This window comes from Vipera ursinii, assembly GCF_947247035.1.
Source record: "Vipera ursinii genome assembly, chromosome: 4".
Lineage (NCBI taxonomy): Eukaryota > Metazoa > Chordata > Lepidosauria > Squamata > Viperidae > Vipera > Vipera ursinii.
Genome location: NC_139514.1, coordinates 85,000,757 through 85,014,027, shown reverse-complemented (window position 1 = coordinate 85,014,027; position 13,271 = coordinate 85,000,757). Strand labels below are relative to the sequence as shown.

General features: G+C 39.8%; 2 protein-coding genes across 4 annotated transcripts in view; one reads left to right on the top strand and one right to left on the bottom strand.

The window, feature by feature from the left end:
• The window catches only part of EIF5B (eukaryotic translation initiation factor 5B), a 41,568-nt gene extending 38,826 nt beyond the window's left edge, over positions 1-2,742 (bottom strand). Inside the window, exon 1 of the mRNA XM_083362960.1 lies at positions 2,541-2,742. Coding sequence (XP_083219086.1) covers positions 2,541-2,575 — 35 coding nt within the window. The 5' untranslated portion in view covers positions 2,576-2,742. The remainder of the gene's footprint in view (positions 1-2,540) is intronic.
• Positions 2,743-3,326: 584 nt separating this feature from the next.
• Positions 3,327-13,271, top strand: part of TXNDC9 (thioredoxin domain containing 9) — a 29,890-nt gene continuing 19,945 nt past the window's right edge. For all 3 annotated transcript variants that reach the window (XM_083362977.1, XM_083362976.1, XM_083362975.1), the window contains exons 1-3: positions 3,327-3,474; positions 8,001-8,222; positions 11,566-11,684. In XM_083362977.1, coding sequence (XP_083219103.1) covers positions 8,034-8,222; positions 11,566-11,684 — 308 coding nt within the window. In that variant the 5' untranslated portion in view covers positions 3,327-3,474; positions 8,001-8,033. The remainder of the gene's footprint in view (positions 3,475-8,000; positions 8,223-11,565; positions 11,685-13,271) is intronic.

Here is a 13,271-nt window from a genome sequence, read left to right as displayed (position 1 = left end):
CCTGTCCCTAAATTTTCAGCACCCGGCGTATAAGACAACCCCTGACTTTTGAGAAGATTTTCATGGGTTAAAAAGTAGTCTTATACACCGGAAACTACGGTAAATATGAATATATAAGAGTTAAAAATAATTGTCTATGGAGATTCTCGGTCATCCAGGTCATAGTTATCCCAAAGATGTTTTTTTCATGAGGCAACTAGACTTTCTTGCTTTTTCTTTGAAGATGTTTCACTTCTCATGCAAGAAGCTTCTTCAGCTCTGAGCTGAAGAAGCTTCTTGGATGAGAAATGTCTTCAAAGAAAAAGCAAGAAAGTCCAGTTGCCTTGTGAAAAAAGCATCTTTGGGATAGTTAAAGATAATGCACAATAACAGTTCAAAAAAATCAACTTTTAATAGGAATTTAGAGGCGAGATATATTTTAGACTCCCCACTGTTATGAAATGATTTTCAGTGTCAGTTGATCATTTTAGATTTTTCTCAAGAACTATTTCAAGTTCAAGTTAGTATTTCTTTGTGCCGGTGAACTTCTTTGGTACAATCTGAGAAAACCTATCATGATTCTTTTTGTCTTCTCAGCCTATTATGTACATCTGCCTTCAAGTCAGTGTTGACTCCTAGCAAGTGCCTGGATGAATCCCTATAGTTTTCTTGACAAGATTTTGAAAGTGGTTTTCCATTGCCTGCTTCCTAGGCTAAAAGAGTGTCACTGGCCCAAAGTCACCCAGACTGACCCAAAGTCCCTGGTGCCTAAGGCAGAATTAGAAGTCATAGTTCTCATAGTTTCTAGCCTGTGCCTTAACCATTATACCAAATTGGCTCTCACCTCAGTCTTACTTGAGCAATTTAAATATTCTATACAAATTCATTCCTCACAGGAAATCTGAGGCTGAGTAGTTATAACAAAAAAAATAAACTGGAATGTAATGAGCCCTCAAATTGATATATTTCATGCAAAGCTGACACCATCTGATTAGGGCTTCCATGAAGTTGTCAAATGAACTAGCAACAGATACCAGGCCCATTATTTTGCACTGTTGAATCTCAATAGCATTTAGTAAATTAATTAGACATAATGGTTAACTTCATAACATTTTCCGGTAAACTATTCTGTTCTCTGTCATATCCAAGCTAATGCTTACAGTATTAATAGTATTAATTTACATCCTCTTTGATCTCCAGGAGAATGGTATCACATCTTTCTCAAAAGTCTTGTTGAATTTTCTTTGATACCATAAAGACAAGTAACAAACCAGTGCTCTCTGGTAATTGCATATTTCTGGTTCTGACAATAACAAAGTAGCAATTAAATACATACCAAGATGAAAAAAATTGTATGGGTAACCATCTCTCTCCTCCCTATTTTCTTCTTAGGATTAAAATGACTGAGTCAAAACATCACTGTGCTCATCGGTTTTTGAAAAACACAGGACTTTGTCCTATTATATCCTGCTCTTATATTTTCCTGTGTATTACCATGTTCTGTTTCAAGTATGATGCTTGCATATGTAACCATAGTAGGCTATTTCATCAGCATTTAGATCATGGTTTAAGTGTTTACAATAACCAACTGCTTCTTCCCATATTATCTTAGGAAGCTAGTAGGATTCAATATTTAATTTCAAGACTGGTAAAATTTATGGCTAGTAGTTAATTACCACTAGTAATCATACAGAAATAATCATACAGAATTTATTGGTGCTCTAAATGTTGAAGGTTCTAACAACTATAAGAAACTTGGCAAATATTAAACTCTGATGAGAACTGCAGTAAGTTAGGGGTCAATAGTACAGATAGGTGAGGCAGAAAGCCCCTTCTTTTACAAGAACTCCAAGAGCAAAACCCTTAATTGTTCATACCACTGTACTCTTTTTGAAACGAAGGCCATTTTGACCAGAAAGCTCTCTAACATAGCCAACTGAAAAAAAATCAGTTTCATCAAGAGTAAATTGTGATTATCGTCAACAAGTAGTGTTACGAGGAATTGTGTGATCTCGTTTAACCTGTTTATCAGTAAGTTTCCCACATCGGATTTGAGCTAAAGGCCAAACGTGTATGTCTGGAAGGCCAGGCCTTTAGTTCCCCCAAATTTAACAAGGCCTTTAAATAACTCTAGCTCTCCTAACTGGAAAAGCGACTGCACCTAGAAGTCACACGAGGGAGTCGAGCAGAAAAGCTTACACACCTAAAATAAATGCGAAGGAAATATGACTAACAGCGCCTATTAATGAATAGGCAAATAAGTACTGAACGAGTACTCAAATGTAAGCAGTCCAACCATGAAAGTCCCACAAAGGTCGATATATATTGTCCCCGGTCCCAATCTTTCACACGTGAGGATAAGAAAGGAGACACGCGAGCCTCTGGCCCGAACTGTCGCGGCCTTCGAGTGAAAGAGGAGCTGCCTCACATTCCTTGACTCCCTCCGCGCAGCCTGTCTCAGCGTGGTGGAAGGAGAAGAAAAGCAGGGCTACCACTGGGCCGGCAGCGGCCGATTATTCCCGCTTCCCTCCCACCCAGGCCACGTCCGGGGCTCTGGGTACCTGTCCTCGCTCTTGTTTTTCTGTTTTTTGCCCATGGTTCCAACCGCCTCTCCGGGGCTGGTTCTCTCGCTCGCTCTCCTTGCGCAGGGCCCAGCCAGCCGCCTCCACACGCGAGAGGGCACATACGGTAAGAGGCCAACGCGAACCCTCCACTCGGAAGCAGCCGATGCGCGCAGGCGCCTCACCTCTGGCCCCCGGCACGCGGCAGGCGGGGAATCGGCGCGCAGAAAAAGCAGGTTGCCTCGCCAGCAGCTTCCGGCTGCGGCGACCGCCTCCTCTGGACGGAGGACGAACAGCAGTCAACCGCGTGAGTTGGGCCCGCCTTCAAAATGAGCTTGAATGCGGGAATGAGTTGAACGACCGGGGCGGGCACCGACAGCGGTCACCGCCTCGCCCCTTAGCAGCGGAAAGGCCCCGTTAATGCGCCACCCTTCGCTGAGGGCCCTTCTGAAGGCTGAACGTGGGATCTGAGTGTTACCGAGATGGGGGCACCCAGGCGTTGGGTCTTGCAAGGTCTCGTGTGGTTCATTACAAGCTAACAGAATTAGCGCGACTCAGGAGTGATATGTGCTCTGTGAAGCATTGCTTTTTGGTATGAATCCCCCTCACTCAACAAAGACACTTCTTATTAATCATTAATTACAGCCGCGAACCAACCATCTCTCGCTCTCTCACATTTATTCAGAAAAGGGTATGCGCGCGACACACGTGCAAAAAGATCGCCACTTCTTGACAGATAACTGCTGCGTCAACAATAAACGTCTTCAGGACGCGTCGATGAGGATAGAGGCGCATGCGCGGGACTGCAGGTTCATTTGTTGGGCAAACGCGTGGGGCGTCGGGGGTCTTTTGGGGCCAGGCGGGTGACGAGAGGCTCAGGGAGTTGTTTTTGTGGTTCTTCTACGTTCCTTCGTGGCGTTTCGATTTCTAAGTAGTAAGTATCGAGCCGAACCGTTACTGTTTGGTTGTCTGGGTCTCGAAACAGTACAAATAAACGGTGTTTATATCATATTTCTTTTGGAAAGACTTGCTGATGATGATGTAGACGACGAGTGGGTTGGATGCATCTCTGTTGGTTTTAGACTTAGGTGTCAGCTCTGGGTAGATAAGTATATTTTCCTTGCCCTCTATCAGAAAATGCCTTTTCATACCCGGCCTCTCCTGCAATTATTCTTTGTGTTGGAAAAATAAAAGTGATGAGGACTCTGTACGTTAACATTAAAACCGTTGCAGAAGTTAAACAAAAAGTGATCTCAGCAGCATGTTTTGTTTTTACAACATCTGATATTTCAGATCTTAACTGAAATCATATTTCCAGAATATGAAGTATGATGTCATCAATATTTTATTTATTTTATTTATTTTAATTCCATTTATATCCCGCCCTTCTCCGAAGACTCAGGGCGGCTTACAAGCTTAGCAGTAGCCTTCATTCTATGTATATGCCTGCTTATTAGGGCTTTCACACACACCCCAAGCGGCATTATTACAAAGTCAGCTTATTGCCCCCAACAATCTGGGTCCTCATTTTACCTACCTCAGAAGGATGGAAGGCTGAGTCAACCTTGAGCCTGGTGGGATGCGAACCTGCATTAATTGCAGGCATTACCTTTAAAGTAATTACCATTAAATTTAAATTAAATTTAAATTTAATTACCTTTAAAGTAGAGTATAATTAACTGTGGCTCTTGCTCCATTATTTATTGATCTTAATGAAATATATTTTACAGAATGCAATGGGGTTCACAAACTACCTATCCTGACTATTTTTGTGACATCCATGTATGAAAAAAAATGCTAAGCTACAAAGATCACTCAAAATCTTTTATGTTGTTAAATTGTAGATGGGACACTGAGCGCAAAGCAGAATAGGTGGATGTTTCCCCCCTATTTTTTCATTGTTAAAAGTGGGTTATGAAAATTATAGCATCAATTCAAAAGGTGCTTTTATGAAGACTACCTTTTCCAAGATTGTGCCTACTATGAGAGATATTTATAATTTAATGTATGATTAAAATAGCTTACCGCATTTTCCGGCGTATAAGCCGACCCGGCGTATAAGACGACCCCCTACTTTTCATGTTAAATTATAGGGTTTGAGCTAATAACTCAATATTTCACTTCCTGGCACACAATCTGCGTATTAACAACTCGTTAATAAATAAAAGAGGTAAACTTCGTGACCCTCCCAGCCCGTGCATAAAACAGAAATGAAAAGGCTTAAGCCTTTCCGTTCCCAAATACCAAGGTTTCCCCCGAGTTTTGCGCGGTTAAACAAACGGCATTTGCGTATTAATGTTTCTCCACGGAGCACAAAATTCGCCCGAATTAAGGAAAGTGGGGAGCTAAAGAATGTGGGGCTACAGGGAATACCTCTGGCACGACAGGCAACCCTGGGAAACACGAGGACTGTAGCGGCACGCTCAGTTTGCACAATCCGATCCAGAAAGCGCCCGGAGGCTCCTTCGTTACTTCTAACTGCAGAACGTCTCCACGTCCCGCCCGCCTTGCCTTTTAAACCCCGCCCCCTTTTCCCCTGCAACATTTCTCTGCTCCGCCTGCTCTGTGATTTGCCCAGCTTTGCTCCTTCCCCGCCGAATGGGCGCCTCGCCTTCTTTTCTCTGAGCTCTCTCGCCTGGTGCGCTGCTGCTCTCAGTTCCGGGCAAGGGGCGCCAAGTGGCTGCAGACAAGAGGCGCTCCATCTCTCTTTCCCCTCACCCTCCCGCCGCCCAAAACCCGAAGATTGATTGGCAGACTCACCACGCTGAAAAGAGCGCCGCACGCGTTGGAGACAATTCAGGGGCAGCGGCAGTGCGCGAAGCCGAGGCGTGACCGGGCAAGCAATTCTGGTCGGCGCGAGTCAGGTGGTGCCTCGGCGGGAGCAAAGGTGCTCCCTTCCTACAGTCGAGCGGGGCGTCTCTGGGGACTGCCTGCCTCTCCTCTCATCAGGGACCTGACGGCCAGCATTGGAGGCGCTAGCATGGCCAGTCCTAGAGAAAGCAACGGCGGCAGCTGCAGTAGCCGCCCCAGAAGCTGACAAGAGTTTGCCCTCCTTCGCCGTCAGCCGCTTTACCACGGGTCGCCATCGCCTGCCTCTATTCAGCCCAGGGCTCCAGCCAAGCGGGAGTCGTGTTTCTGCGAAGAGGCGGCAGCCGTGGCGGCGGCAAGGGACTCAAGAAAACTTCCTGTCGCTGGGGAAGGATGACGAAGTCACCCCCGGCAGCGGCTGCCCGAGACGACGGGCGCAGGCTAGTCCCGCTCCTCTCATCAGGGACCTGTCAGCCAGCATTGGAGGCGCTAGCATGGCCAGTCCTAGAGAGAGCAACAGCAGCAGCTGCAGTAGCCGCCCCAGAAGCTGACAAGAGTTTGCTCTCCATCACCCGTTCGCCGTCAGCCGCTTTACCACGGGTCGCCATGCCTACCTCCATTCACCCAGCAATCCCGCCGCCCGGCAGAAAAGAGAAAAGATCCGAAGGTTTTTTTTTCCGGCGTATAAGACGACCCCCCAACTTTTGAGGTGATTTTCATGGCTTAAAAAGTCGTCTTATACGCCGGAAAATACGGTATATTTCTGAAAAAAGGTTTATAATATGCTGCTTTGCTGAATTTCTTTTTAAAGTAAAAGACATACATTTAGGAATTGCTATTTTTTTGTAGTATACATGAAATTTATCCTGAATCCAAATATGAATAAAGCATCTTTGTGTGCATACAGGTAGTCCTTGACTGAACACTTTGCTTAGTGACTGTTTGAATTTACAATGGCACTGAAAAAAGTGACTTAGGACCATTTTTCACACTTATGACCTTTGCAGTATCCCCATGGTCACGTGATTTACATTCAGCCGCTTGGCAAGTGGTTCATATTTATGACGGTTACATAGTCCCAAGGTCATGTGATCCCCTTTTGTGACCTTCTGACAAGCAAAGTCAATGGAGAAACCAGATTCACTTAACAACTGTGTTACTAATTTAACAACTGCAGTGATTCATTTAACAAATTTGGTAAGAAAAATAATAAAATGGAGCAAAACTCACTTAACAAATTTCTCACTTAGCAACATAAATTTTGGGCCCAATTGTCGAAAGTTGAGGACTACCTGTATTGTTCTGATGTAGGCTTTTGCCTAATTTAGCAACACTAATACTATATATTGTATTAGCATCACAATTCATTATTATAAGATAAAATTGAGAAGCACTCATTTTGCCATTCTTATCAATGTGTTAGCTTGGGGATCTTTATATATTTGATAACTTACCTCCAAACAGAATATTTTGGTGAGGTGTTATGTTAATGCCACATGAAATATTCTTTCATTTCTGATACTGTTTTTTGTCTGTGTGCTACATGATTCTTTTTCTTTTCAAGAGAGCATTATTCTGTATTATTTTAGGATTTTTTCAGGAATATTTACTGAACAAGTGTACTAGTTGACATTTACCTTAGACAATCCAATGTTATTTAATATATTTCAAGTCCTGTTACTACATGCTTATGTCTAAACTGGCATCCAGGTTAGTCATTGTTAAAGATAGAATTAGATTCCATCAGAAAGGAATTTCTATTTATCAACAATGGCAAAGTGGGCATTGGTCTCAAACAAAGGGTTACTTCAAAGGTCCAGATAGTATCCTTACCTCTCTGAAATTTTGCTCTTTCTCATCAGTGATCTTATAATGGAAAAACAGACAGATTTCTTTTTTCCAAGCCCAAGATTACTCTTCTTTTTTCTTTGTGGAGAGAGAGACTTGCCTTTTGTTTGTGCTTAGAATAAGAATGAAGTCATAATTTCCCACTCTTGTGTGTTTTCAGAATTACATATTCAGAATGAATTCATTCTGAACCTAATTCTGAAATTAGAGTGCAGTATTAATGATTCATAATTTGTCAAAGCAGATTCTGAAATTATTCTAACACTGATTTGATCCAGATGGACTTGAACTTTTGTACTATTATGTTTTCCTATCTACTTACAGTTTCAAGGGAATGTTGCCATTATAAAACAGAAATGGACCTCCATACCACTGTAAAGTATGAGAATTCTATAGCAGATAATTTACTACAGAATTTCTCATCCCAAGAATACCAAATTAGAATTCTAGTTCAGTAATCCTCACTTGAGAGGATATACTTAAAATGCTGACTAATAATAAAAATGGTTCAGATATCAATGTCTGTTCCTGTATGACAACTCCCCTCCCCATACAAGACCTAAACCAAATAATCGGAACAAAATGTATGCTGTCAACAATCCTTCTGTCAAGTGACCACTAACTATTTAACTAAAGTGAAAGAGTTAACTGCAGTCAGTTTTCAATTAAATATTTTTATCTCTGTGCTGAATCTGCTTTTAAATTCCATTGATAATTCTACAACACCACATATACAATTGTTATTGTAATAATTATATTTTATGTTCTGTTTGGTTCTAACTTAAAATCTGCTTCATTTTTCAGGTTTAATGTGTCTGCTGCTAATTTGAAAAGAAAATGGATGCAGATACTTCCGTTGACGTATTTTCTAAAGCTTTGGAAGCTCAGATGCTTCAGACAGCTACGATTGTAGAAGAACAGCTTGATGCTGAAATGCAAAAATTGGACCATATGGATGAAGATGAACTGGAACTTCTCAAACAAAGAAGGCTTGAAGCTCTCAAGAAAAGTCAGCAACAAAATCAGGTAACTTACAAATATAAGGGCCCAATCCCTTCTCCTGTATTGCATTCAGAATCTTGAAGTATCTCTACAAACTAGGCCACTCTTATTCCACTAACACATAAAGAGATGAAGTAAATAAAATGTTAGCTTGCTTCCAGTCACAAGGATTTGAGATGAAGTGAAATTAAAATAGTAAATTCCATTACAATTTGAGGGTTTTAGTCAACATTCATATGTTTATTATTACAGCCTTACAATCAACCTTTGCAAATTTAATCTAAAGTATTTTAACAGATTTAGTGAAATAGACAAATATGAATTGCCTCAGGATACAGTCCTATGCACATTGGGAGAAACCTCCATTGACCTTATACCCCTATCTGATTCCCTGTAGTTAGGCATCGGACTAACTACTATAACATTCTAGCATCTTGAATTATTTTGACATTGGCTGGCAGATTCTTCAAGTATTGAACGATTCCTGCTAAAGCCAAAATTGTCCTTTTATTATTTTCCATATAGTGGATGAAAAACAATATACCAGTAATAACATCTTTTTATATATAGAGAGATTTTTTATTGATTTTCCAATATTACAATAGTATTTTTAAAACGCAATGTGGTGTCTGGGTTACAATAGTTCCATTTCAGACAAATACATATTATTACAAATTTCCAAATTATTGTAACCATTATTTCTTCTCTCTTGTTTCCTTTAATACTTAATACTTTAATACTTTAATCCTCTTATCTAAATTAACATACTTCTCATTGCTATCCATCAGTCATTTAATAGTTTTCTTATATTTGTCAATACTTTTGTATATTTTATATTTTAACATTCCATCTTTAAGACATCAGACACCTTATATATTTTTCCAGCTTTAATTTTACATTGATATTAAAATTAAACGTTTAAAGTTTCTCATTTTCATATTTCTGGGTGACCTCCCTTTACACAATTTTCTCTGATACCTAGTAATGTAAATACACTTATTTATCTCATTTCCATATCAACAAGTTAGTAATACAATATAAGAATGGTAGTCATTAAGATACCAATTGCAAGGAGGAGAAAGAGGAAGACAATATAATATTCTTGTTTCTCATTTATAGTTTCCACATATTGAAAATTAACCAAAATTTCTCCCACTTCAACATTTAATACATCCTTTCATGTCATGCATCCAAGTATATTAGTTACATTGTATCATTCTTAATATATATACATCTTAATCCATTTCATTTAAACAGCTCAATATTTCAATGTTAGTATTCATACAAATGTGGGGTTTTTTTAAATTAGTATTTTTATCTACTCATCAAAACAATCTCTTGTAATCCAAGTACAATCCTATCTATTTTGGCGTTTTCTATTTAGGCCTCTTAAGAATGTCCATATTTCTTCAATCTTATTCTTGCTTTCTTCCTTTGCCATGTCATTTTTCGCTTCTTTGCTTCAGGATCGTCAAAGAATTCTTGTGTTGTTGTATCATATTGAAGTAGCCCTCCAGTCTCCATTTTGAAAGGATTGAGGGGTCTGTTAACAGCGCCAAATCTTCTCATTATTTTCCCCTCTTGATATAATTGTCCTGGACTGAATAAATTTTGTTCCATCTGTTTCTCATTTTGGTCTTCAAATGTCTGTGCTTGTTGAATAGTTAATTCTTCTGCCAATGTATTTGATTGTTCAATTTCTTCTGTTATGTTCTGTCCCAATAAATTATTAGTTATAGTCACAGTTTGGGTTTGTTTCTTCGAGACGCTTTCTAATTCTTTTCCGAAAGCTCTTATTTCATCACCAGCTGTAGAAAGGAACTGATAAGTTTGGTAGGATATTTCCCTTATAGCATAGATTTGTTTTTGTATTTCTTCCATGGTGGAGTTTCACATCTGGTGTTCAAGGTTAATCTTATCTTGTTTTTCTTGAATAGTTCCTTAATTATTATTTTTTAGAGAAAAAGTAAGATTGCAATTTCAGGTTTAGCCACTGGGTGTCCCCCAAGTGCTTTAAAAGTTCTTTCCTTTTAGTCTGCTTTTTTCAACGTTTTTTTTTTAAAAAACACCCCTGAGCTTACTCGCCCGCTTTTTTGAAGGGAGGGTTGAATTACCCCCTCCCTCTCCACAGGGGGGAAAATACTTAGCAGCTTATTTAGGTGAAAAGAAGAAGATTAAGGTATAAGAGAGGAATTTTACCCCCGTCTCTTCCACGCTGCTTTAATGTTGCCTGGTGGTAAGTGTGACTTCGGCTGTCTGCAGCCTAGTAACTGGCCATATTACTATGGCCGGTCTTTCGTCCACTGGTTCGAAGGGAATGCAGGCACTAATGGGGGAGTTGTGGCTCCCCCGCGTTTCTGCAAAAGCCCCTTCTTTCTGGTCGCCCCTCCAGGGCGACTCTTCTGCCCTTTTAGTACCCCCCAGTGATGCGAAACTGGATGTGGAAGACGAAAGCCGTCCTCCAGACATCCATATCGGTTGGCTCGGCAAAACTATATTTTCCATATAGTGGATGAAAAACAATATAATAATATCTTATTGTGCCCAAATACACCAGTCCATACATATCTTAAGACTTCCTGAGTGATTACAATTATCAACATCAATAAGTGTTGTGATATAAAAAACCAAGGGATATACACAAGTGTAGTTGAAAATCTTTATGAAAGGCCGGATTGAGTTTTTTCTGCTAAAAAATGCATGAACAGTTTTTGGGAGCCAAATGGTTACCCTTGAGCTTGAGTAGTATGCAGGAGGCCACAGTTTTAAAAATAAAGATGAAGTGAAAAAGTGAATTTGATATAATTTATATTTGCAATTTAACTCAAATACAAATTAAGTAATTGCAGTTCCTATATCACTAAGATGGCTTCAAGAATTTCAGGATGGAAGCGATATTTGATTTGTGACTAATTCAATTACTATATGAATACACAATGGTTGCAGCCCTATGTAATTCCTGAATATAATTGGTGGACAGGTTGGAACAAATATGCGCATGATTCCACTGGGAATTTACTTCATATTAGAGTATTAACCATTAAAACGTTGTTTTTTGGAATGCACACTTTCTGTTCTAATCCTTTTAGTTTTGGAAATGATTTATAATAAATGTTGAAGTGCTTTTTATTTAAATATATGATTCATTTTGGAACTAACATTTACCAACTTCAAAGCAAATCAGAAATGCTAATATTACTACCAGTACAACTTTGAAGTTAGGATTTGGATTCATCAGATGGTTAGACATAGTAGAATTTGTCCTCACAGAATAATTGTAGAATTACCGTATAATCTTATGTGCAACATTTCAAGGAATGATTTCTTTCATGGCATCAAGTATAAAACTTTGTATTCTTATTAATAGGAGTGGCTTTCAAAAGGACATGGAGAATATCAAGAAATCCCCAGTGAGCGAGATTTTTTTCAAGAAGTGAAAGGGAGTAAAAATGTGGTCTGTCATTTTTATAGAGATTCAACCATCAGGTAATCTTTGCTAAAATCAGTTGTTGAAGAGATCTCAGAAAATTTGGAAACTCTTTTCCTAGTACTGACTGAGTTTTTAGCAATTTAACCTCTTAAAGTGAATCAATGTTCATCTTATAATGTAGGCGTGGAAAGAGCCATTATTCCTCAATAAAAACATAATCACAGTCTGCAGAACTGCAACTGTCTGTTATTATTGTTCCAGTTAAATATGATTAACACTGTAGTGGTTATTCGGAAATAAAGCTCATTGTTAAGTTGAAATTCCTTTCTAGTTAATGCATAGAATTGCCATATTTTTAAATTTAGGAGCCCTTTATAAAACCAGCTACAAGTTTCTAGTCATAATTGTAACTGCATTCACAATATGGTATTTTGTTTAGCTGTTGTTTGTTGAATAACTAATATATTGGTTCCCCATATCATGCTAAACCATAATCATGGATGTTATATATTCAGTCACAAACAACCCCTCACACTCATAAGGAATCCCCGGCAGCTGTTTGACAGCCGTCAAATGGCTGCCGCGGTATTCCCCCCCACACACACACACGCGGCGAGCGGCCGATTCTGACAGCTGTCAAACTGCCACGCATGCGCAGTGCAATGACAGCTGTCAAACCGGCCGGCTCTGACAGCTGTCAAACTGCCGCGCATGCGCAGTACACTGACAGCTGTCAAAGTCCACAGAGCCGCGCATGCGCAGCTCAGCCGGAGCTGTCAAAACTGCCAGCTGGCCCCGGCAACAAGCCGCCTCAGCCGGCCTCCTGCTTATTGGGTGTCCTATTCTGGCGGGAGATTCTTGCCTGTTTATTGGTTTTGGGTATTATTGTTGCTATCCCAGTTTACTATAAATATGAGAGATCCCCGGCATTGTTTCGCCCGGGACCTCTGCCCAAAATAAACGCTGTTGCTTTTGAACCTGCCTGCTGTCTCGCTGTCGTTCCTCAAGACACTACAATGGAAGATGATAATAGTTTGTTGAAGCTAAGAAACAATTCAGTGATTGTAAGGACAATTACCTGAAAGTTCTGATGGCAATGATCTGAGATAACTTTCAGATCCAATTGTTGCATTTTTCACAGTATCAGCTCCCAAAGGCAAAATTAAGGGAAATTGTAAAATAAATTTTGGGTATGTGCTTGATATCTACCTGCTGATTTTAATATTTAATTATATCTGTATAAGGAACATTTTCCTGAAGGTAAGAGGTCTTAAGTAGCAGAATACTGTGCCTAAAACAATAATGGACCTTGTGTCACTTTTTTCAAACAGACAGAATGACAACTTTCAGGGATGGTTTAATAAATTCCTTTACTGAAAAGGGGGTTGGATTAGATTACATACAAGTCCATTTTAACTTTGTTTCTATGACTGTATTACCATTGGCATGGGAAAATAACTAAAATAGCATTTGTGGCGTTTTTAGGTGGTGAAAAGCATTTGAAGGGGTCTTCCTGAAGTGCCCGTCTTGAAAATGTTAAAACAACCATATTCACTTGGTTCATTCAAAGGGCTTCCCAGGACATTTCTGCATTTATATGCATATATGTGGAGAAAACATTTCAGCTGTTGCTGCTGGTGAAG